This window comes from Blennius ocellaris, assembly GCF_963422515.1.
Source record: "Blennius ocellaris genome assembly, chromosome: 12".
Taxonomy (NCBI): Eukaryota; Metazoa; Chordata; class Actinopteri; order Blenniiformes; family Blenniidae; genus Blennius; species Blennius ocellaris.
In genome coordinates this window covers 27,694,669-27,719,578 of record NC_137661.1, presented here as the reverse complement: position 1 = coordinate 27,719,578, position 24,910 = coordinate 27,694,669, and the positions used below count along the sequence as shown (strand labels likewise).

The 24,910-nt window shown below is 51.8% G+C and overlaps 2 protein-coding genes across 4 annotated transcripts; both read left to right on the top strand.

Moving 5' to 3' along the window:
- Positions 1–2,075: 2,075 nt before the first annotated feature.
- kdm4aa (lysine (K)-specific demethylase 4A-a) lies at positions 2,076–13,178 on the top strand. 3 transcript variants are annotated; one of them, XM_080506550.1, is made up of 20 exons: positions 2,076–2,188; positions 3,271–3,424; positions 4,472–4,647; positions 4,721–4,835; positions 4,900–5,081; positions 5,209–5,258; positions 5,591–5,694; positions 5,775–5,912; positions 6,818–7,928; positions 8,265–8,690; positions 9,622–9,812; positions 9,928–10,114; positions 10,312–10,388; positions 10,711–10,766; positions 10,853–10,961; positions 11,059–11,247; positions 11,331–11,501; positions 11,574–11,702; positions 11,772–11,864; positions 12,561–13,178. In XM_080506550.1, exons 2-20 carry the CDS (start codon positions 3,296–3,298, stop codon positions 12,699–12,701), a joined length of 3,774 nt encoding a protein of 1,257 aa, XP_080362676.1. In that variant the 5' UTR covers positions 2,076–2,188; positions 3,271–3,295; the 3' UTR covers positions 12,702–13,178. The 3 variants fall into 3 exon arrangements, with proteins under 3 accessions (XP_080362676.1, XP_080362677.1, XP_080362675.1); XM_080506551.1 differs by having other exon boundaries at positions 8,259–8,690; positions 11,574–11,693; XM_080506549.1 differs by having other exon boundaries at positions 8,259–8,690.
- A 4,878-nt stretch (positions 13,179–18,056) lies between these two features.
- rad54l (RAD54 like) lies at positions 18,057–24,060 on the top strand (the record flags this gene model as incomplete). Its single annotated transcript, XM_080506352.1, has 12 exons — positions 18,057–18,175; positions 18,299–18,587; positions 18,670–18,794; positions 19,017–19,167; positions 19,499–19,700; positions 20,748–20,878; positions 20,951–21,061; positions 21,195–21,318; positions 21,391–21,469; positions 22,328–22,507; positions 23,631–23,791; positions 23,874–24,060. The coding sequence occupies exons 2-12, from the start codon at positions 18,362–18,364 to the stop codon at positions 24,058–24,060; spliced, it is 1,677 nt and encodes a 558-aa protein (XP_080362478.1). The 5' UTR covers positions 18,057–18,175; positions 18,299–18,361.
- Between the last annotated feature and the right edge of the window lie 850 nt (positions 24,061–24,910).

Here is a 24,910-nt window from a genome sequence, read left to right as displayed (position 1 = left end):
GATGCTTATCAACCAGGGGAGGCGTGCTTCCCATCCCCACCTCCCACCCCCATCACCTCCCACCCCCCCGGGGGTCAGAAGCCTGAGCGTGAACAGACATGCGGAAGGTCAAACTGTCTTCAAGCTTACACAAGAGCTATACATGTATGTTATGGAACAACCAAATGCTTCATGCTTATTTTTGTCAGTGCATACTGAGTACTTCTATCTGTACGACACAGTACATGAGATCATATGCTATCCTGTTAAGGCTCATATTCCTGTAAGGTCAGATCAAACTGTCTTCATGAGCAGCTGGTGTACCCGCTTTTCACTTTTCACGTTAAACATCAAAATGTTGGGACTGTAATCTCTGGTACCTCGGCCCACCAATGTTGTTGCTTGTTTGCTTTCAGCAAACAAGCATATCGTCTGCATACGTTGATATTCCGTAGTCGTCGCAGTAGGCGGTACGGTAAGGTGGTACGGTAAGGTGGTACGGTAAGGTGGTATGGCAAGGTGGTACAGTAAGGCGTTACGGTAAGGCATTATGGTAAGGTGGTATGGTAAAAAGGTATGGTAAGGCAGTATGGTGCTATGGTAAGATGGTACAATAAGGCAGTACACTAAGATGGTGTGGTAAGGTGGTTTGGTAAGGTGGTAGGATAAGATGGTATGGTAAGGCGGTACGGTAAGATGGTACAGTAAGGCAGTATGGTAAGGTGGTATGGTAAGGCAATATGGTAAACAGTACGGTAAGATGGGATGGTAAGATGGTACAGTAAGGCAGTATGGTAAGATGGTATGGTAAGGCAGTATGGTAAGACAGTATGGTAAGACAGTATGGTAAGACAGGATGGTAAGATGGTACAATAAGATGGTACGATAAGGCAGTATGGTGAGGTGGTACGGGACGATGGTACGGTAAGGTGGTCTGGTAAGGTGGTACAGTAAGATGGTACAGTAAGGCGGTATGGTAAGGTGGTACAGTAAGATGGTAAGGTAAGGCAAAGCACACCCAGACCACCTATGTTGCGCAGCCCCACGACAGAGAGTATGGTCAAATGTAGGTTGTGTACGACGCAGGGATGTAACGTCGTTATGCAACAATAGTGGCGGGAAGGAGGTGGAAGTTGCTGCTGATCTGCGGTCGACTGAAGACGTGAGCTTCCTTCATCTGTGACACAGTGAAAACTTTCTCACTCCGGACTGCAGCTTCCATCTGGATCTCCTCTCCCGGTACTGAGAGGAGGAGGTCCGTCTCTCGCTGGATCTCCGAGGAGATCGGACCGTAGCCTCTGGTACCTCAGCCCACCGACACCGTTCCTTGCTTGCTTTCAGGATTTCCTTGGTAAGCAGCACGTCGTCTGCGTACGTTGATATTCCGTAGTCGTCTGTGGTAAACCAGCACCTCGTCTGGTTGGACTGATTGGACCAACAGAGGATTGGTACAGCCGACATATTAAAATATTGAGGGCGTGTCATAAATCACTGACCAATCAGCAGACGGCCCCTCAAAATCAGACCGTTCTGTTGTAATGAGTCCCCAAATGGAAGGGCGACGGAAAAGCATCAACCAGAACCATACCGGACCGTACCACTCCATCTCTGCTCTGTTTTGTACGGTGGAAACGAGTGTTTAAGGTCGCTGACCTCTGGACTGGGAGGAGCTGAAGAGCCACTAGGAGGAGCTATAGAGCCACTGGGAGGAGGAGAAGGAGGAGATGGAAGAAGAGCCGAAGGAGGCGGAGGATGATGAAAACTTTTTTTATTTATTTACTCTTTATTTAACCAGGGAAGTCCCGATGAGATTAAAAACCTCCTTTTCAACAAAGTCCCTGATGATGACGATGATGATGAAGAGGAGGTTAAACGTTCTATGTTTATATATAATTTATATATATATATATATATATATATATATATATATATATATATATATATATATATATATATATATATATGATTCTATGTTTTACTGTCTATGGGCCTGTGGAAGCGAAGGTGTGGCCTCAGCTCTCGGCCCGTTCGGATTGGCTGTGTGACGGTGTAAGCCCCGCCCCCTCCCCGTGTAAACAAAACACACACTGAGCATGCGTCAATGGGCTAACGGAGGAGCGTCGTTACTCCCCTTTTCCAGATTCAGTTTTCCTCTTTTAAATCCTCTAATTTACAGAGGAAACGCCGTCGGCTGAGCACCGGGACCCGTGTGAGTATCGTGTTTACTTCCCACACGTTTCTCTGGAAGGGAAAGAAGAAACAAGTGGGGAATTGTGTCGCTCCCAGCTGCTAGCTCCGAGCTAACAGCTGCTAACAGACGCTAACAGCTGTCAGTTTTCTACAATAAACACTTTTATGGTCTTGTACTTCAACAGTTTAAACATTAAATCTAACTCTCTATTTATTTACTCATAAACGAAAGCGATTAGTTTCACTTAGTTTCACTTTAAAGTGTCGAGGCGAACGGACTTGTTAGCATGGACACTGTTAGCTTCAGGAAATGTAAATAAACATTGAGCTTTTGGTTCCATGAACGCTGAAAGTTCCCACGTCTGTGAAACAACTCTTTTCATTATTATTATTAATACTATGACGACTTCTTCTGTACCGTGTGATCCAAAGCTTTATTATTATTATTATTATCGTTATCATTATCATTATTATTTATTATGACGACTTCTTCGTTTCATATCGTTGATCATTTTTGAATAAATAAAAAAAAAAACTGAAAAGATGTCCCATACAAAGCGGAGGGGAAGAGTTCCCTCATCACTTCATCTTCAGCTTCATCATTACAGTTTAGCTTTATTCAGATTCAGCATTTTCTTCTGCAAATGCAAACCTCTAGTTTTATTTAGTGTTTCAACAGTGTGAAGCAGTAGAAGGTAAAAGACCAGAAATAAATTAATTGAAATAAAGGAATAAGTTGACTGGACAAAGTTGGCAAAAAAGAAAATATTAAAACAAATAAATTAAGAGAAATAAAGTTAAGTAATGACTAATAAAGTATAGAGGGATTAAAGGAAAGTTGTGTGTGAATGTGGTGAATGATGTAAAAGTGCATTGGGGCTGCTCACACAGCTGAAAAGCGCTATAAAGGTGAAATCCATTTACCATTTACTGTTTGAGTAAAGCTGCAGTAACGTAGCAAAGTAATAATTTACGAGGCTAAATCAACTAACGAAGCTGAAACTGTTCAGAAAAGCCTCCAGAAGCTCCGAGTGTAAAGCTGTGTGTGTGTTGCTGCCACGCTTCATGAACACATCATTGTGTTTTTTCCCGATCTGTCAGTGGAGGGAACTCCTAACAACCTGAGATGACGTCCAACGCCCCGGCGTCCCCCAGGGTCATGACCTTTAACCCCTCCCTGGAAGAGTTCCGAGACTTCGGACGCTACGTGGCCTACATGGAGTCTCAGGGCGCGCACCGAGCCGGACTCGCCAGAGTGAGTTCATCGTGTTTCGAAACCGCTGCTCAACGAATGTTATTGTCTGTAGGGTCCGATAACGGCCCTCTCCGAAAAACTCTGCGTTACAAACCTCGTGTATTAACATATCACCTACTGGTGTCGGTACCTTTTTTATGTTTTTAATTAAAAAATAAAAAGACATTTTTAAATACATTACAGTCATTCCAATGTGCTTTTATAGAGAAAATAGAAAAGCCCAACATCCACATGAGCAGCAGGTGTGTTTGTGACGGTGGAAAGACAAACTCCCAACAGGGAGAAACTTTGTAGAAACCAGAGTCAGAGGAGAGGAGAGGAGAGGAGAGGAGAGGAGAGGAGAGGAGAGGAGAGGAGAGGAGAGGAGAGGAGAGGAGAGGAGAGACAGAGAAAGACTTGGTGGGGAGAAACATACAATACCCTTGTTAGTGCTACATACATTTTTTTTTTTTTTTATAATACATTAACCACAGTGATCTAAATATTTTCCAACTGCCATGAGATTAAACAGCCTGAGCAACAACAGAGCAAAAAGCAAAATAATCACAACAATCATAACAAAAGCAAAAACAAAAGAAAAGAGCAAAACAAAGAAAGAGAAAAAAGGAAAAGAGAAAAACAAACGGAATGGGAAAAAAACCAAAAAAAACCCCACCAACAACAACAAAAAAAGCAAACAACAACTGGTGTCGGTACTTGGTATCAGCAAAGCCGCGGTTCCACCGCGCAGTACGTGCCAAGGCGGGGCGGCAGGGTATGGTACTACAAAGTCCACCCAATTCTGTCTCGCAGTCCACAACAAGTGGGACTGCGCGAAAACCCGTCCCGCCCCGTGACAGAAAGCGCCGTGGAACCGTGTCTATATTGGTACTCAGTATCGGTAACTAAGGTTAGTACTCGCACTGGTACATGGTGTTGGTGCGTAGTATTGGTACATAGTATAGGTGAGTAGCTAAAGGTTAGCACTCGGACTTGGACATGGTACCGTCGCATGGTGTTGGTACGTGGTACCAGTACGTGCCTACTCATTGTCACTGCCCTTCGCAGGTGATTCCTCCTAAAGGCTGGCGAGCGCGGCGTCGCTATGACGACCTGGACGACCTGGGGATCTCTGCGCCGATCCAGCAGGTGGTGACGGGTCAGTCGGGTCTGTTCACTCAGTACAACATCCAGAAGAAGCCCATGACCCTGCAGGAGTTCCGGAAGATGTCCGGCCTGGACAAGTCAGTTCATGCTATAACACGGAGCTGTCCATATACTTTGCGACGTGTCCAACGGTTTCTCGGTCGCCCGCAGGTTTCGGTGTCCGAGGCATCTGGATCTCGAGGAACTGGAGAGGAAGTTCTGGAAGAACCTGACCTTCAACCCGCCGCTGTACGGCGCCGACATTAGCGGGACGCTTTACGACCCGGTGAGTTGGGACTTTACCACGAGCCTGGAGGATTTTCGTACGTGACCGGTGGGATTCTTTACAGGATGTGACGGAGTGGAACGTTGGTCGCCTGAACTCCATCCTGGACACGGTGGAGGTGGAGAGTGGTGGCGTCACGTCACCGTTCCTGGACTTCGGGATGTGGAAGAGTGCCTTCGCCTGGCACACCGAGGACATGGACCTGTACAGCCTCAGCTATCTGCACTTCGGAGAGCCCAGGTCCTGGTACGACAGCCACGACAGAAGGCTAGCGTTGAGCAGGGCTGGAGGGTGGGGCCAGGTGGGGGGGCCAGGGGGGGGGGGGGGGGCAGGTTACATGGTTCTGGTTCACATCTATACATCTGTTCCGCAGGTACGCCGTTCCGCCAGAGCACGGGAAGAGACTGGAACGACTCGCAAAGGGTACAGAAGCTGGCAGCTCTATGTTAGCATTAGCACCCTGCTTGCGTTAACCTCGAACTACCAGCTCACGTTAACGTAGTGCTAACACTAACATATAGCCACCAGCTAAACAGATAGCCATTAGCTAATGCTAACGCATAATCACCAGCTAATGCTCACATATAGCCATCGGCTAACATGTAGCCACCAGCTAACGCTAACTCTTACCTGCCAGCTAAACATGTAGCCACCATCGAATGCTAGCACATAGCCACCTGCTAAACATACAGCCACTAGCCAACGCTAACATGTAGCCTCCACCTAACCACAGTGACGTAACTTTGCATTTCCAGGTTTCTTTCCAGGAAACGCTCAGAGTTGCGAAGCCTTCCTGCGCCACAAGATGACGTTAATGTCACCGTCGATCCTAAAGAAATACGGGATCCCCTTTGAGAAGGTAGCTACGCTGATCTTGTGTTGACGTGAACGAACAGCGTGTGTTTGTGTCGTGTGTTAACGTTGTGTTTCTCTCTGGAGGTGACTCAGGAGGAGGGGCAGTTCGTTGTCAGCTTTCCATTCTGCTACCGCGCCGGATTTAACCACGGTTTCAACTGCGTGGAGTCGGCGAACTTCGCCACGCAGCGCTGGATCGATTACGGAAAACAGACCACACTGGTATGTAGAAACGTGTAGAAACAGGAGACACTGGTATGTCTTTGTTACGTCTTAGTTTGTTCAGGTCTACTAGTAATGTTAAATTCGTACAAGTGTACTAGTAATGCTATGTCCGTACGTTTTTCCGAAAGTTTTCACTTTTACTTGACAGTCAGATTCTCGTAAAGTTGTGTTTTCCCCCGTTTTTATGGAGATGGAGCGTTTCCATGGAGACAGAGTCCGGGCGTTTCCATGGAGACAGAGTCCGGGCGTTTCCATGGAGACAGAGTCCGGGCGTTTCCATGGAGACAGAGTCCGGGCGTTTCCGTGGAGACAGAGTCCGGGCGTTTCCATGGAGACAGAGTCCGGGCGTTTCCATGGAGACAGAGTCAGTCCGGGCGTTTCCATGGAGACAGAGTCAGTCCGGGCGTTTCCATGGAGACAGAGTCAGTCCGGGCGTTTCCATGGAGACAGAGTCAGTCTGGGCGTTTCCATGGAGACAGCGTCTGGGCGTTTCCATGGAGACAGCGTCTGGGCGTTTCCATGGAGACAGCGTCTGGGCGTTTCCATGGAGACAGCGTCCGGGCGTTTCCATGGAGACAGAGTCCGGGTGTTTCCATGGAGACAGAGTCCGGGCGTTTCCATGGAGACAGAGTCTGGGCGTTTCTACGGAGACTGTGTCTGGCGATTTCAAAAGTTACATTTTCAGTAGCTCCGTTGTTGGTTAAACACACCCCAATATGATGAAAGTTATGTATGTAAGTCATGAGAACACCGTGTCAACGGGATGTTAATGTCAAGGATATAGGAAGCACAAAGATCGTAGACCCGCATTGGCTCTGGTGCTCCAGGCTCCCTAAACTCTCCCACCAGAAGTCTCGGGGAAGCTTCGTAAAGACGGTGGACGTGTGCTTGTCTCTCCGCAGTGTTCGTGCCGTCAGGACGTGGTGAAGATCTCCATGGACGTGTTCGTCAGGAAGTTCCAGCCCGACCGCTACAAGCTGTGGAAGGCCGGGAAGGACGTGGCGGCCGTCGACCACGCCAAGCCCTCGCCCGACGCCGCCGAGCTCCTCAAGAAGGATGTGGCAGCTGTCGACCACGCCGAGCCCGAGGCCGTCGAACACGCCAAGGACATGCCCGAGGCCGTCGAACACGCCGAGCCCGAGGCCGTCGAACACGCCAAGGACATGCCCGAGGCCGTCGACCACGCTGTGCCCGAGGCCGTCGAACACGCCGAGCCCGAGGCCGTCGAACACGCCAAGGACATGCCCGAGGCCGTCGAACACGCCGAGCCCGAGGCCGTCGAACACGCCAAGGACATGCCCGAGGCCGTCGAACACGCCGAGCCCGAGGCCGTCGAACAAGCCAAGGACATGCCCGAGGCCGTCGAACACGCCGAGCCCGAGGCTGTCGAACACGCCAAGGACATGCCCGAGGTTGTCGAACACGCCAACGCCATGGCTGAGGCCATCGACCACGCTGTGCCTGAGGACGTCAAACACGCCGAGCCCTCACCCGACGCCGCCGAGCTCCTGAAGAAGGATGTGGCAGCTGTTGACCACACCAAGACCGAGGCCGAGGCAGTCGACCACACCGATCCCTCGCCGGAGGCAGTTGACCATGCCAAGGCCTCGCCCAAGGCCGTTGACCACGCTGAGCCCGAGGCCGTCCACCACGCCGTACCCTTGCCCGATGCAGTCGACCATGCCGAGCCCAAGGCCGTTGACCACGCTGAGCCTGAGGCCGAGCCCGTGGCCAAGGCTGCCGAGTTCTTAAAGAAGGACAAGGCTAGCAGGCTAACAGAGGCTACCAGAGTCAGGAAGGCTAGCAGGCTAACAGAGGCTAGCAGACTAAAGAAGGCTAACAGGCTAACAGACATCAAACCAGAAGTTAACAGCAGTGTTACCACGAGGGAGGGTCCGGAAGACATGGATGTTCGCCACAACATCACATTGGACGTGAAGGAAGACATGGAGGAGTCCAACAAAACGAAACTGTCGCGAAAAGAGTCCCTGACCAAAGTGGCCTGCAAACCAGGTGATGCTGAACATGGAGCCTAAAGTTCATGCTAAACATGTAGCCACCAGTTGATGCTAAACACGTGTTGTTCAGACCGAGGAAGAGTAATGCTAAAATGTAGCCACAGGCTAATGCTAACGTGTGGTTTGTAAACGGGGAGTACTGCTAACATGTAGCTAATGCTAACATGTTGTTCAGACACAGGGAGAGTACTGCTAGCATGTAGCTAATCATATAACTAATGCTAACTTGTTGCTAAATGTGTAGCTAACGCTAACGTGTCGTTCAGCCACAGCGAGTACTGCTAGCATGTAGCTAAACTGTAGCTAATGAGAACGTGTTGTTCAGAAATAGGTAAATCGGTCAAATCGGCCTCGAGGAAGGAGAAGGACACGAAGTCACAGTCCAGACCTCCTCGGACCAGAACCAGCACCAAGAAGACCTCCACTCGGCCCAGTCCTTCCAAGAAGGACCGGAACGACGTGCCGGCCTCGGACCCGGGTCCTCCCGAGGAGGCGGAGCCCTGCGAGGACGTCCCCGCCCACAAAACTTTCCAGAGGACCCTGAGTCCACTGGACGTCCTGCATGTCCACAGCTACGCTAAAGGAGACTACGGCGACGGAGACGCGGCCACGGAGGAGGAGGAGGATTCTGCCGACGCTGTGGGGTTTCCCCAGCAGGGGGCAGGAGAGAGGGCAGCAGACGCAGGGCGTGAAGAAGACCTGGGGCAGCTGCCAGGGGGTCACCCTCTGATGAAGGAGGACGGCCACAGCGACCAAGGTCTGTCCGCGACTAAAGTTCTCATAGAAAGCGTTGCCGTGGTAACGTTACTAAAGTTTCTATAGAATACATTGCCATGGTAATGTTCTGGAAGTTTTCATACAAAGCGTTGCCGTGGTAACGTTACTAGTTTTCATACAAAGCGTTGCCGTGGTAACGTTGCAAGTTTTCATAGAAAGCGTCACTGTGGTAACGTTACTAAAGTTTCTATAGAAAGCGTCACCGTGGTAACGTTACTAAAGTTTCTATAGAAAGCGCTGCCGTGGTAACGTTACTAGTTTTCATAGAAAGCGTTGCCGTGGTAACGTTACTAGTTTTCATAGAAAGCGTTGCCGTGGTAACGTTACTAGTTTTCATAGAAAGCGTTGACATGGTAACGTTGCAAGTTTTCATAGAAAGAGTCACTGTGGTAACGTTACTAAAGTTTCTATAGAAAGCGTCGCCGTGGTAACGTTACTAAAGTTTCTATAGAAAGCGTCGCCGTGGTAACGTTGCAAGTTTTCATAGAAAGCGTCACCGTGGTAACGTTACTAAAGTTTCTATAGAAAGCGTCACCGTGGTAACGTTACTAAAGTTTCTATAGAAAGCGTCACCGTGGTAACGTTACTAAAGTTTCTATAGAAAGCGTCGCCGTGGTAATGTGCAAGTTTTCATAGAAAGCGTCACCGTGGTAACGTTACTAAAGTTTCTATAGAAAGCGTCGCCGTGGTAATGTGCACGTTTTCATAGAAAGCGTCACCGTGGTAACGTTACTAAAGTTTCTATAGAAAGCGTCGCCGTGGTAACGTTGCAAGTTTTCATAGAAAGCGTCACCGTGGTAACGTTACTAGTCTTCATAGAAAGTGTTGCCATGGTAATGTTTTTATAAATCGTTGCTGTGGTAACGGGTTGACCGTTCTCATACATACTTTGATACCCCCCCCCCCCACAGAGACCCTGGAGCGGGCCCCCTCCCCCACCCTGCAGCAGGACGGCCTGCAGGGGGAGCTCTGGGCCAAACCGCTGACTCACCTGTGGCAAAACCGCCCGGCCAACCTGAGGAAGGAGCGGGAGTTCAACCAACGCTCCGCCTCCAAACCTCCATACTGCTCCGTCTGCTCGCTGTTCTCCGCCCACCACCAGGTATCTACACCTCCATCACCTGCTATACCTCCTCCTCCTCCTCCTCCTCCTCCTCCTCCTCCTCCTCCTCCTCCTCCTCCTCCTCCACCTCCACCTGTGTGTGTGTGCATTCCAGGCCCAGTGCGCCGCCCCCCCAGTGACCTCGTCCGGGTGGATGAGGACCAAACCACTGATTCCCGAGTCGTGCTTCACCACCACCACCGAGGAAGACTCGGGGCGGCGGCCAGTCACCCCGGGCCTGGAGGAGGACGGGACCAGCGTGCTGGTCAGCTGCTCGCAATGCAGCGTCCGCGTGCACACCTGTGAGCGCGCACACACACACACACACACACACACACACACACACACACACACACACACACACACAGAGTCCTCCATGTCAATAACACTGTCTGTGTGTGTGTGTGTGTGTGTGTGTGTGTGTGTGTGTGTGTGTGTGTGTGTGTGTGTGTGTGTGTGTGTGTGTGTGTGTGTGTGTGCGTGTGCGTGTGTGTGACAGCGTGTTACGGCGTGGATCCGTCCAGCGTGAGCCTGCAGTGGAAGTGTGCACGCTGCACCGCCAATGCCATGACGGAGGTCAGCCATGTTTGTTTTACTGTACCAGGCATGGTGGAGGCGGCATCAGGGCTCAGGGCTGCTTTTGTTAGTGCTAGCGCCCCACCCTGTTAGCGTCCCACCCTGTTAGCGTCCCACCCTGTTAGCATCCCACCCTGTTAGCATCCCACCCTGTTAGCGTCCCACCCTGTTAGCGTTTGCAGTGCTAGAGGTTAAATGTTTCCTCTCAATCGCTTCAATGGTGTGTGTGTGTGTGTGTGTGTGTGTGTGTGTGTGTGTGTGTGTGTGTGTGTGTGTGTGTGTGTGTGTGTGTGTGTGTGTGTGTGTGTGTGTGTGTGTGTAGAACTGCTGCCTGTGTGCGTTGAGGGGCGGAGCCTTGCAGAGAGCCAACAACAACAAGTAAGCGTTTACAAAAAATCACACAAATGTTAAGCATTTTGCCAAACTGAAGTGTGTGTGTGTGTGTGTGTGTGTGTGTGTTGCAGGTGGGTCCATGTGTTGTGTGCGGTCGCCGTGTTGGAGGCTCGCTTCGTGAACATCGGCGAGAGAAGCCCGGTGGACCTCAGTGGGATCCCCCTGCAGCGCTTCAAGCTGGTAAACAATGAAGCCGACGTCGTTGCGTAGTCGGACCCGAGGCGCCGTTGTTAGCGTCGCCGTAAGTCACGGGTCTCTCCTCCGCCCCCTTCCTCAGAAATGCTACTATTGCAAAAAGCGTGAGAAGAAGGCGTCGGGCTGCTGCGTGCAGTGCTCCCACGGCCGCTGTCCCACCGCCTACCACCCCACCTGCGCCCAGGCCGCCGGCGTCCTCATGCAGCCGGACGACTGGCCGTTCGTGGTCCACGTCACCTGCTGCCGGCACAAAGGCCCCGCCCCCATCGAGGTGAGGCGCCACCGCCGCCGCCGACCTACCGGAGCGACTCACCGGAACCAACCTGACGCGAGCCTCTGCTGTCGCCCCCGCAGCGTGACAAGGCGGCCATGTTGGATCTGGCCGTGGGCCAGAAGGTGATCTGCAAGCACAAGAACGGGCGCTACTACCAGTGCGACGTGGCGCAGCTGTCCAACGAGACCTTCTACGAGGTCAACTTCGACGACGGCTCCTTCAGCGACAACCTCTTCCCCGAGGACATCGTGGTAGGTCGACCTCCGGCGGGACCGGCGCCGGCGGGGGGAACGAAATGCACGCTTAACCCTTGCGTTTCCCAGAGTCGGGACTGCGCTCAGCTCGGGCCGCCGCCGCCGGGCGACGTCGTTCAGGTGCGCTGGACCGACGGGCTCGTCTACGGCGCCAAGTTCGTGTCCACTCACGTCATCCAGATGTACCTGGTAATATTTGTACGTTGGATTGATTCGTGTCCGCCGCCTTCCTCCGTCGGTCGACTCGTGAGCTTCTGTGGGCCGCAGGTGGAGTTCGAGGACGGATCGCAGCTGACGGCCAAGAGAGACGACGTCTACACGCTAGACGAACAACTACCGAAGAGAGTGAAGTCACGGCTGGTGAGACTCGCCGATACCAGAACTAGCATGTAGCTACTGATACCCAGGACCGACACCAGAACTAGCATGTAGCTACTGATACCAGAACTAGCATGTAGCTACTGATACCCAGGACCGACATCAGAACTAGCATGTAGCTACTGATACCAGAACTAGCATGTAGATACTGATACCCAGGACCGATACCAGAACTAGCATGTAGCTACTGATACCCAGGACCGACATCAGAACTAGCATGTAGCTACTGATACCCAGGACCGACACCAGAACTAGCATGTAGCTACTGATACCCAGGACCGACACCAGAACTAGCATGTAGCTACTGATACCCAGGACCGACATCAGAACTAGCATGTAGCTACTGATACCAGAACTAGCATGTAGCTACTGATACCCAGGACCGACACCAGAACTAGCATGTAGCTACTGATACCCAGGACCGACACCAGAACTATCATGTAGCTACTGATACCCAGGACCGACATCAGAACTAGCATGTAGCTACTGATACCAGAACTAGCATGTAGCCACTGATACCCAGTACTGATACCAGAACTAGCATGTAGCTACTGCTACCCAGGACTGATACCAGAACTAGCACGTAGCTACTGATAGCCAGTACCGATACCAGAACTACCGATATCTGTGCTAGCAGGTGGTCTTGATATTTGTACGAACTCTCCCCTCCCCCTGCAGTCCAAGGCGTCAGACATGAGGTTCGACGGGATCTTTGAGGAGACCGAGATCCTCCAGGAGTCCAAGAGACAGCGAGTCATCAACTCCCGATACCGTGGAGACTACATTGAACCAGTCATCTACCGGGCCATCATGGAATGACCTTCAGGTCCAGATTCTCCAGGACTTTTAGCAGACCCAGGTCCTTCAGGACCTCCAGTAGGTCCAGAACCTCCAGAAGGACCACGACCTCTAGCAGGTCCAGGTCCTCCAGGACCTCCAGTAGGCCCGGGACCTCCAGAAGAAGCACGACCTCCAGCAGGTCCAGGTCCTCTAGCAGGACCAGGACCTCCAGCAGGTCCAAGTCCTCCAGGACCCCCAGTAGGTCCAGGTCCTCCAGACCCTAGACGACTGCTGAGAGACGCAAGCAATAGCAGACGTTGGTAGCTAGCCTCCGAGTGTTTGAGGACATGTTGAACGTTGGTTCTCAGTCTGTCGTCATACCGTCAGTGCCTCCGATCTCGTGGGAACCGTCCACGCTTCGTCTTCAACCATTTCATCCCTACGTCAGACTGTCGCTCCTGATTGTTGGAAGACCACACTCCTGCAGTGGGACGCTAACAGGGTGGGACGCTAGCACTGCAGACGCTTACAGGGTGGGATGCTTACAGGGTGGGACGCTAACACTGCAGACGCTGACAGGGTGGGACGCTAGCACTGCAGCGGCTAACAGGGTGGGACGCTAACAGGGTTGGACGCTAGCACTGCAGATGCTAACAGGGTGGGACGCTAGCACTGCAGATGCTTACAGGGTGGGACGCTAGCTCTGCAGACGCTGACAGGGTGAGATGCTAACAGGGTGGGACGCTAGCACTGCAGAGGCTAACAGGGTGGGACGCTAACAGGGTGGGACGCTAGCACTGCAGATGCTAACAGGGTGGGACGCTAGCACTGCAGATGCTTACAGGGTGGGACGCTAGCACTGCAGATGCTTACAGGGTGGGACGCTAGCTCTGCAGACGCTGACAGGGTGAGATGCTAACAGGGTGGGACGCTAGCACTGCAGAGGCTAACAGGGTGGGACGCTAACAGGGTGGGACGCTAGCACTGCAGATGCTAACAGGGTGGGACGCTAGCACTGCAGATGCTTACAGGGTGGGACGCTAGCACTGCAGACGCTTACAGGGTGGGATGCTTACAGGGTGGGACGCTAACACTGCAGACGCTGACAGGGTGGGACGCTAGCACTGCAGCGGCTAACAGGGTGGGACGCTAACAGGGTTGGACGCTAGCACTGCAGATGCTAACAGGGTGGGACGCTAGCACTGCAGATGCTTACAGGGTGGGACGCTAGCTCTGCAGACGCTGACAGGGTGAGATGCTAACAGGGTGGGACGCTAGCACTGCAGAGGCTAACAGGGTGGGACGCTAACAGGGTGGGACGCTAGCACTGCAGATGCTAACAGGGTGGGACGCTAGCACTGCAGATGCTTACAGGGTGGGACGCTAGCTCTGCAGACGCTGACAGGGTGAGATGCTAACAGGGTGGGACGCTAGCACTGCAGAGGCTAACAGGGTGGGATGCTAACAGGGTGGGACGCTAATAGGGTTGAATGCTAGCACTGCAGACGCGAACAGGGTGGGACGCTGACTGATAGGGTGGGACACTGACTGACAGGGTGGGACGCTGACTGACAGGGTGGGACGCTGACTGACAGGGTGGGACACTGACTGACAGGGTGGGACGCTGACTGACAGGGTGGGACACTGACAGGGTGGGACACTGACTGACAGGGTGGGACACTGACAGGGTGGGACACTGACTGACAGGGTGGGACACTGACAGGGTGGGACGCTCCCCTGAACTTGGTTCCGCTCCGTTCACCTGCAGGTCTCGGTCCTCAGTTCAGATTCTAAATAATAATTCGCGTTACATTTTAAACTGGACCTCTGAGACCTTCATGTGGACGTGGTGAGACCGACGGTTCAGGACCCAGAACGCAGAAGACGCCGTTGACAGAAGAGAATCTGGACGCCACATCTGGCAACTGTGGTGCCGCCTCACTGTTTTCAGCCCAAACAAGGTAAAACCCACGCCTCAATAAAAACTCAGCCTGTGTGGGAAAGAATCGTGTTAAAACCCTCAAACTGTTGTATTTGTGATGAAGAGCGAGATAAACGGAGAGTTTGGCTCCCCGATAGGGGGATACCCTCCATATCTGGCAACACGGGTCAGTGGCGAGAGCCGTTTTCCAGTGGTTGTTCTAAAAGGAGTGACAATCTAGACGACATGAGGAGGAAAGGAGGAGGAGGAGGAGGAAAAAAGAGAGCACAGCTTTTATTCTGGCGGGGCTGCTTCCTCCGGTTCCACAGGAACTGGATCTGAGTCAGAACCGGCTCGGTTTCCAGACCGCAGGGTAACGAGGCCTCATTCTCACGGAAACAGTTTTAGTCCCACAAAAGCGAGGTACCTTCATGTCTGAGGCCGTTTCCACGACAACCATTCAAACGCATTGCTTCCAGGAAGTTTCCAGGTTCTACGTAGATTTGAAAAGTGAAGCCCACAGAAATATTTTTTTCCCCCCGCACTATTTTTAAAAGGTTTTGACGACTTGGATCGTTTTTGGACGAGTCGTCTTTTGTCTTACTTTCAGTTCGTGTGTGAACGTTAATGTCCGTCTTCTTACGTTACTCATTTTAATGTTTAGAGTTTAAGAACGTTGAGGTTACGTCAATAACGTTAATGTTTTTTTATATCAATTTTATTCCGTTTGTTGTTGTTTTTCCACATCCGATGTCGTTTTAAAGTCCATGAACTCATTTTATCCCAAGTTTGATTTTTTTGACAATAAATAAGATAAAAATAAAAGGTTGTGTTTCATGTACTTCCTGGGGTTGCCAGATCTGGCAAACAGTGTAATCAACTTCTTGGGGTTTTCAGGTCTGACAGTTTCACTAACTTCTGGGGGGGTTGCCATATCTGACATACAGTCTCATTAACTTCCAGGGGTTGCCAGGTCTGACAGATAGTTTCACTCACTGTTTCATTAATGTCCAGGGGTTGCCAGGTCTGACAAAGTTTCACTCACTGTTTCATTAACATCCAGGGGTTGCCAGGTCTGACAGACCCTTTCACTCACTGTTTCATTAACTTCCAGGGGTTGCCAGGTCTGACAGACCGTTTCACTCACTGTTTCATTAACGTCCAGGGGTTGCCAGGTCTGACAGACCGTTTCACTCACTGTTTCATTAACTTCCAGGGGTTGCCAGGTCTGACAGACAGTTTCACTCACTGTTTCATTAACGTCCAGGGGTTGCCAGGTCTGACGCAAAGTCTCGTTGAATTCCGGGGGCTTCCGTAGCTTTGCGTCTTTTGACCCGTGTGGCGTTCCGTAGTAAATTTCGCGGGAGTTTCATGCGGGGTTTAAATCATTTGTTGAAAATTGTTTATTAACGTGAATACTCTGTTGCGTTACAGGAGTAACGTAACTAACGTAACTACGTGAAATCAGCTGCTTCGTGAGAAAACAAGCTCGTTTGTGAAGCTGACACTTTGCGGAGCTGCGGACGTGTTTCGGGTTAACTGGTGTCCGTGTTAACTAGTTATTTCCGGTCGTCGCAGCTGCAACATTACACGTTAAAATCACACACATAAAACCGCACGTCACACTTAAAGTGTTCTGGGAATCGCTTCAAACGACACAGGCCGGCATGGGTACGGAATTCTGACCGGTTTTAAAACGTTATGTTACCAGCAGCAACAACAGGAAGTTGGCCGGTTGACACGGACACCAGATAATCCGCAACACCCCGGGAGCTGCAGGCATGGTAACAAACAGCCGCCATTTCTTCACTAAACTTTACGTTTTAAAGCAACTTGTGGTTTGATAAAACGTTTAAACTTTGTGTTCCAGAGGAGGAGTTTAGCTCCGAGTCAAGTCGCGAGGAGGAGGCTGGAGGGAGACGACGAGGAGGTGAGGAGGAGGAGGAGGAGGTGTAGATGAGGATTAGGAGGAGGTGGTGGTGGTGAAGATGAGGAGGAGGAGGTGGTGGTGTAGATTAGGATTAGGAGGTGGTGGTGAGGAAGAGGAGGAGGTGAGGAGGTGGTGGTGAGGAGGTGAGTCAAACGTCTTCACTGGTTCATTAACGTTCTGTCATTTCTCAGGAGGAGGTGAGGAGGAGGAGGAGGAAGAGGAGTAAGGAGGTCCAGGTCTCTCCATCCAGAAGGCCTCTGACACAGCTGAACAACCAGGACCAGGACCAGGACCGGGACCAGGACCAGGACTGGGACCAGGACAGGGACAGACATGTGAGTACCCCCCAGTAACTGTAATCTGAGTAAAAGCTCTCTGAGTTGCTTTGTGTAATATGAAGTACTCCGTATGAAAGTACCACCAGGAGGTTTTACTGGATTATAATCTCACTGGCATCATCATCATCATCATCATCATCATCATCACAAACCATGAAGTCTTTGTACTTTGTCAATCACTTCAAGTCTTCATGATCAGAAATATGACATCGTCATGTGTTGACGTCTTCTGTACCAACGTTCAACCGCCGTGTCTCTTTGGTCTCCACTCTAAACCTTTGATCTCACAGTGAGACGTCGTCATGGCAACCAAAGACAACCTGTGACCTTATAAGTCACAGTCGTACGGTGTCGCTCGGCTCGTTGCCATACTCACCGAGGTCTTTTCCTTTCACGACAATAACAATTAAAAGGTTCCCGAGGATCAGCGATCGTTCCTACGTGAAGTGCGACTTGTTTTATTTTTCAGGAGGAATTAATCCGACGGATTCTGTCGCGGCCATTTAAAGTCCCGATACCGAACTACACAGGTAATGTTTCTGTTTACGTTGTGTCTGTAAGCACTGTTTCTGTTAACACTAACTTTCTGTTCCCGAAGTTTCTACTAACTTTCTGCCACTGATACCGACTCTGGACCGATACTGGTCGTCTGGTACCAATACTGACTGTCTGGTAACGATGCTAACCGTCTGGTACCGATACTGGTCGTCTGGTACCGATACTGACTGTCTGGTAACGATGCTAACCGTCTGGTACCGATACTGGTCGTCTGGTACCGATGCTGACTGTCTGGTACCAATACTGATACCAACTCTGAACCGATACTGATCGTTTGGTGCCGATGCTGACCATCTAGTACCGATACTGACCGTCTGGTGCCAATGCTGATCGTCTGGTATTAATGCTGACCGTCTGGTACCGATACTAACCGTCTGGTACCGATGCTGACCGTCTGGTACCGATACTAACCGTCTGGTACCGATGCTGACCGTCTGGTACCGATGCTGACCGTCTGGTACCGATACTGACTCTGGTATCGGCTCCTCCAGGCGTCCTGGGACTCCGGGCGCTCGGCCTGAAGCGAGCAGGAGTCCGGCGAGCGCTTCACGACCCGTTTGACGAAGACGCTCTGGTTCTCTACGAACCGCCAACCCTGAGCGTCCACGACCAGGTCAAGGCCGACAGGTGAGGCTCAGTTATCACCACGACGGGCTGAACGACGCAACCCCATCGCCGTTTTGTGTTTGTGTCCAGAGACCAACTTCCTGTTCACGTCGTGGTGGATCCAGTTCTAGGCAAAGTTCTGCGACCACATCAGAGAGAGGTGAGACCCGCTAAGGTGCTACCGCTAACGACGGTTGTGGTTCTGGATGGTTCCAGGGGGTTCCTGTTCTTGTAGGACTGTGTGACGGGGAGGTTCTGATAGTTCTGGTGATTGTGGTTCCAGGGGGTCCGGTTTCTGTGGGACTGCGTGACGGGCCGGCGGACTCCTGGTTCCTTCGGATGCATCATGGCGGATGACATGGGTCTGGGTAAGACCCTGCAGGTCATCAGCCTCATGTGGACCCTGCTCCGCCAGAGTCCTGACGCCACGCCCCAGATAAACAAGGCCATGGTGGTCTCCCCGTCCAGCCTGGTTCGGAATTGGTCCAACGAGGTTCACAAGTGGCTAGGTACCCGGGTCAACACCGTGGCCATCGACGGGGGGTCCAGGGACCAGATCGACCAGCAACTTGGTACCCGAACTCTTCGTGGTCTCTAACGAGTCTTGCCAAGTCTGTGTGTCTGACCTTGTGTCTGACTGGTTTTGGTCTCCAGAGAACTTCGTGGCCCAGAATGGCCGGAGAATCCCGACCCCAATCTTGATCATCTCGTACGAGACTTTCCGTCTCCACGCCAAAGTCCTACACCGCGGCGACGTGGGCCTGGTGGTCTGTGACGAGGTAATGCTAGCTAGCGCTAGACCAAACCGGTTCTGACCGGACCGAACCTCAATAGCTGATTTAGCCTCGTTAGCCGTTTTAGCTTTGTTGGCTGTTTCAGCATCGTTAGCTGTATTAGCTTTGTTAGCTGTTTCAGCCTCGTTTGCTGTATTAGCTTTGTTAGCTGTTTCAGCATCGTGAGCTGTATTAGCCTCTTTAGCTGTTAGCAGTTGTACTCCACAGGGCCACCGGTTGAAGAACTCTGAGAACCAGACGTACCAGGCCCTGAATGCCATACCGGCCCAGCGGAGGGTTTTGATCTCGGGGACGCCGATTCAGAACGACCTGCTGGAGTACTTCAGTCTGGTTCACTTCGTCAACGCCGGGATTCTGGGTGAGTCGTGACTCGTTAACGGTTCAAAACCGAACGTCTTGGGAGGGTGCGGTTCACATTTGGTACCTGGTACCTGGGGGATCGGTGCTCAATGGCACCAATATCCAGTACTTTTGTGTGTTTATGGGATAATGAATATTAAAAAGGTTGAAAAACACTGCATTAAGGTACCAAAACCTGGTACCCGGTATGGTACCACGGAATCTGGCCGGTACCCAGAAAAGATACGAATTCTGTACCCGTCCTTATGAATATTGCCTGACTTGTTGACGACAGGTAACGGTTCAGAACCCAACTCAGTCATGGTTCCGTTAACGGTTCTGGTCCACAGGTACGGCCCAGGAGTTCAGGAAGCAGTTTGAAGTTCCAATCCTGAAGAGCCGGGACGCTGACGCGAGTCCAGCAGACCGACTGAAGGGCGAGGAGAAGCTCCAGGACCTGGTCCGGATCGTGAACCGCTGCCTGATCCGGAGAACTGCCGACATCCTGTCCAAGTACCTGCCAGTCAAGACCGAGCAGGTGGTCTGCTGCAGGTAGGGGGAGGGACTTCCTGTTGGGGACTTCCTGTTGGGGACTTTGTCTCTGTGACTTCTTGTTGGGGACTTCCTGTTTGGGACTTCCTGTTGGGGACTTTGTCTCAGTGACTTCCTGTTGCGGACTTCCTGTTGGGGACTTTGTCTCTGTGACTTCCTGTTGGGGACTTTGTCTCAGTGACTTCCTGTTGCGGACTTCCTGTTGGGGACTTTGTCTCTGTGACTTCCTGTTGGGGACTTTGTCTCAGTGACTTCCTGTTGGGGACTTCCTGTTGGGGACTTTGTCTCTGTGACTTCCTGTTGGGGACTTCCTGTTGGGGACTTTGTCTCTGTGACTTCCTGTTGGGGACTTTGTCTCTGTGACTTCCTGTTGGGGACTTCCTGTTGGGGACTTTGTCTCAGTGACTTCCTGTTGGGGACTTCCTGTTGGGGACTTTGTCTCTGTGACTTCCTGTTGGGGACTTTGTCTCAGTGACTTCCTGTTGCGGACTTCCTGTTGGGGACTTTGTCTCTGTGACTTCCTGTTGGGGACTTTGTCTCAGTGACTTCCTGTTGCGGACTTCCTGTTGGGGACTTTGTCTCTGTGACTTCCTGTTGGGGACTTTGTCTCAGTGACTTCCTGTTGGGGACTTCCTGTTGGGGACTTTGTCTCAGTGACTTCCTGTTGCGGACTTCCTGTTGGGGACTTTGTCTCTGTGACTTCCTGTTGGGGACTTTGTCTCAGTGACTTCCTGTTGCGGACTTCCTGTTGGGGACTTTGTCTCTGTGACTTCCTGTTGGGGACTTTGTCTCAGTGACTTCCTGTTGGGGACTTCCTGTTGGGGACTTTGTCTCTGTGACTTCCTGTTGGGGACTTCCTGTTGGGGACTTTGTCTCTGTGACTTCCTGTTGGGGACTTTGTCTCAGTGACTTCCTGTTGGGGACTTCCTGTTGGGGACTTTGTCTCAGTGACTTCCTGTTGGGGACTTCCTGTTGGGGACTTTGTCTCTGTGACTTCCTGGTTCTGGGATGCGGACTCAGACTATGCTGTGGTTCTGGTTCTGGCAGGCCGACCCCCCTGCAGACAGACCTGTACCAGTGGTTCCTGAAGCAGGCCAGACCAGTCCAGAAACTTCAAGGAGACCAGGTCCACGTGTCCTCGCTGTCCTCCATCACGACCATGAAGAAGCTCTGCAACCGTGAGTCCTGAGGACCTGGACTGATTTGGAGCAGGGTCTGGTTCCAGGGTCTCACCTAGTCCTCCCCCACAGATCCGGCCCTGGTCTACGAGAAGTGTGTGGCCCAGGAGGAGGGCTTCCAGGGGGCTCTGGACCTGTTCCCTCCCGGGTACAACGCCAAGTCCTTGGACCCTCATCTGTCTGGTAGGACCAGAACCGGAAGACTCCCCCATCGAGTCCCCGACCCGGAGTCTCTGTACTTCCTGACCCGGTCCGGTCCAAACCAAACTCTCTAGATCCTGACCCTGTCCGGTCTGACCCGGACTCTCTGTTTCAGGTAAGATGCTGGTCCTGGACTACATTCTGGCTGTGACCAAGTCCACCACCAGCGACAAGGTGGTCCTGGTCTCCAACTACACCCAGACCCTGGACCTGTTCGAGACGCTGTGCCGGTCTAGGAGGTGAGCCGGGACCCGGGCGTGGACCTGGACCTGGACCCCCGCCAGACTATAATGCGTGTGTGTGTGTTGCAGGTACGCCTTCGTCCGATTGGACGGTTCCATGTCGATCAGGAAGCGAGCCAAGATCGTAGACCGCTTCAACGACCCCTCGGTCGGTAACCACTCCGTTACCATGACGACGGTTCCTTCATTCAGTCGTTTATTCATTTCAGACGTGTGACTTTTAATAATCGATCACATCTGATGTTTCTGTCAATCTTTGGTTTATTAGTTCATAACGCGGAACCACGAAGAGAACGGTGCAAAACTTAAGACCAAACAAAACACGAATAAAAAATTGACAATAAGAATAAGGAATAAATTAATAAATTAAGATCAATATCCTGACGTTTGCTTCGGTGGCGAATGTTTATGTTCTGAATCCAGACGAATCAAAACCGAAGATGAAAATTAATAAAGTCATCGAGTCTCTGAAGGCTCCTGAAGACTGAAGACTCACCAAATTTCGCAGCAGTGACGTCAAAAACAATCTTTACCTGCAGGACTGTTCGCGCTCCAATAAGGAGCTGCCGAGCTCGCAGGCCACGCCCCTCCTGGTAGGCCACGCCCCTTCTCAGCAGCCACACGTCTGTAAAGCGGCGTTCTAACTTTTAACCTCTCCTCCTCCTGCTGGCGGAAACGTTCCTCTGGACTGGTTCGTCATAAAATAGTGATGCGTTCAGGTGCATCACGACGTTTTGACGCTCAGACAGTAGAAGACGACGCCAGAAGCTAAATATGGTTAAAACGTGACTGATGGTGATTAACGAGCTGGAACCAAGAGCAGAGCTGCAGGTTCAGCAGAGCAGCTCCGACTCGGTTCATTTAAAAACTGCATTTTGTGTTTACTCGTGTTCTTTCACTAATGTGTACGTGTGTTCGGGTCCCGGTTCTAAATGTTCCCGGTTCTAAATGTTCCTGGTTCTAACGGGTCCCGGTTCTAACGGGTCCCGGTGTTGTGTTCCTGCAGGACGACTCGTTCGTCTTCATGCTGAGCAGCAAGGCCGGCGGCTGCGGTCTGAACCTGATCGGGGCGAATCGTCTGGTGATGTTCGATCCCGACTGGAACCCGGCGAACGACGAGCAGGCGGCGGCCCGGGTCTGGAGGGACGGCCAGAAGAAACGCTGCTACGTCTACCGGCTGGTCACGGTGCGTTACAGGCCCCGTTACTGCGTCGTCATGGTAACCAGGTTCCATCGACCGCCTGGTCACGGTGCGTTACAGGCCCCGCTACTGTGTCGTCATGGTAATCAGGTTCCATCTACTGCCTGGTCACGGGACGTTTCAGGATCCGTTACTGTGTCGTCATGGTAACCAGGCTCCGTGACTGTGTCGTCATGGTAACCAGGTTCCATCGACCACCTGGTCATGGTACGTTACAGGCTCCGTTACTGTGTCGTCATGGTAACCAGGGTCCATCGGCCACCTGGTCACGGGACGTTACAGGCTCCGTTACTGTGTCGTCGTGGTAACCAGGCTCTGTTACTGTGTCGTCATGGTAACCAGGTTCCATCTACCACCTGGTCACGGTACGTTACAGGCTCCGTTACTATGTCGTCATGGTAACCAGGGTCCATCGACCACCTGGTTACGGGACGTTACAGGCTCCGTTACTGTGTCGTCGTGGTAACCAGGCTCTGTTGCTGTGTTGTCATGGTAACCAGGTTCCATCTACTGCCTGATCACGGTACGTTACAGGCTCCGTTACTGTGTCGTCATGGTAACCAGGTTCTATGTAGGATTCAAGGATTCTTTATTGTCATATCATAAAATGATATGTACAGACTGGTCACAGGACGTTAGAGGCTCCGTTACTGTGTCGTCATGGTAACCAGGCTCCGTTACTGTGTCATGGTAACCAGGCTCCGTTACTGTGTCGTCGTGGTAACCAGGTTCTATGTACAGAATGGTCACAGGACGTTAGAGGCTCCGTTACTGTGTCGTCATGGTAACCAGGTTCCATCTACTGCCTGGTCACGGTACGTTACAGGCCCTCTGAAGCCACAGTTCCACCGTGCAAAACGTACCTAAGTTGGGTGGGGTGGAAGGGCAAGGCAAGGCAAAGCGCATCGCAGCCAGGCCCAACTCAGAAGGTATGGTTAAAATGTCGGTGGGGTTGCTCCTCCTGTTACTGAGCGGAGCGTCTGCACCGCGGTGCTGGGGAGCTCCGCTACGTTACAGGGTCTACTGTCACTTCCTGTTGGGAGTCTGTTACCGCTGACCTTCTGTCACTGCGTCGCCATGGTAACCGGGCGTGACCCTGTGTCTGCAGACCGGCACCATCGAGGAGAAGATCCTGCAGAGGCAGGCCCACAAGAAGGCCCTGAGCAGCTGCGTCGTGGACGAACAGGAAGTGGAGCGACACTTCAGCCTGGACGACCTGCGGAGCCTGTTCCTGCCGGTCCAGGCCACGGCCAGCGACACGCACGACAGGTACCGCGCCCGGCTCCCGCAGGTCCAGGCCCGGTCTCCCAACCAGACTCGGGTCGACTGACGATGTCTCTCGTGTCCGCAGGTTGCGGTGCCGGCGCTGCGTGAACAGCCTGCAGTTCCAGGCCCCGCCTCCAGACTCGGACTGTTCCTGCGACTTGTCGCAGTGGAACCACAGCTGGAACAAACAGGGCCTGAGGGACCTGGTCCTGCAGGCGTCGTGGGACGCCGGCGTGTCCTTCGTCTTCCACCAGCGCTCACACCAGCAGTAACAGGGACTCGTGTACAGAAAGTACGTTTATTTGTTTTGAGGAAAAATAATAAAATAATTTCTACTTTTATAACTGATTGTTGATGAACTTCCTGCTTTGTGTTTCCATGGAGACACCGTGTTTCCGCGGAGCGTCGCGTCTCAGTGTTTTTCGTACGTGCATTTGCGGAAATAAGAAACGAAGACGAGTCTGATTCGTTTATTAAACCTGTTTCACTTCCCGAGTCTCTTCTCATCATGACCTCTGACCTCTGACCTCTGGGTCGCGATTCCAACAAGTGAACCAAATAAAGTGACACATTTCAACAAGAAGACACATTTTTTTTTTCCTGGAACGGAACCGGAGTTTGTAAAGTTCTCCAGGAAGTGGTGGAGATCCACTTCCTGTGGAGTCGTGAGAAAACTGAAACGTTCCGTCGACAGCTCCTCGCTTCTTCCGAGGCCGTTGCCACGACAATGCCTTAGCATTTCTACGGAGACGAAGCGTTTCCATGGAACCCTCGGCTTTTCCGCAGAGACGAGAGTGTTGACTTGGAACCGTTGTCATGGTAACGTACCTCCGACACACACACACACACACTCACTCACTCGTGCAGTAAGAAACACAATCTCACAAAGGCATTACGTAAGTGTCAAATAAATAACAATAAATTATATAAAAAGTTTGGGTTAAGAAAAACAATCGGTTAAACGTCGCCTCGATGTTTGTGTTTCCGTCGTGTTCGTCGGTCGTTACGATGCTACTCGCTAACGTTGGATTGTGACTTTTGGCTAGCGTTAGTTGGTCGCATCTATTTAATTGAGACGTCAAACTAGCCTCATCGGTGAGAGAACGTTAGCGGTAAAATTCA

What these genes read in the sequence shown, in the direction of transcription:
- kdm4aa (XM_080506549.1), top strand. Translation starts at nt 3,296, where the DNA reads ATGACGTCCAACGCCCCGGCGTCCCCCAGGGTCATGACCTTTAACCCC. An exon ending in CAAAGTGGCCTGCAAACCAG is followed by an intron (nt 7,929 to 8,258) that starts GTGATGCTGAAC and finishes CGTGTTGTTCAG; the next exon opens with AAATAGGTAAATCGGTCAAA. An exon ending in AGAGAGTGAAGTCACGGCTG is followed by an intron (nt 11,865 to 12,560) that starts GTGAGACTCGCC and finishes CTCCCCCTGCAG; the next exon opens with TCCAAGGCGTCAGACATGAG.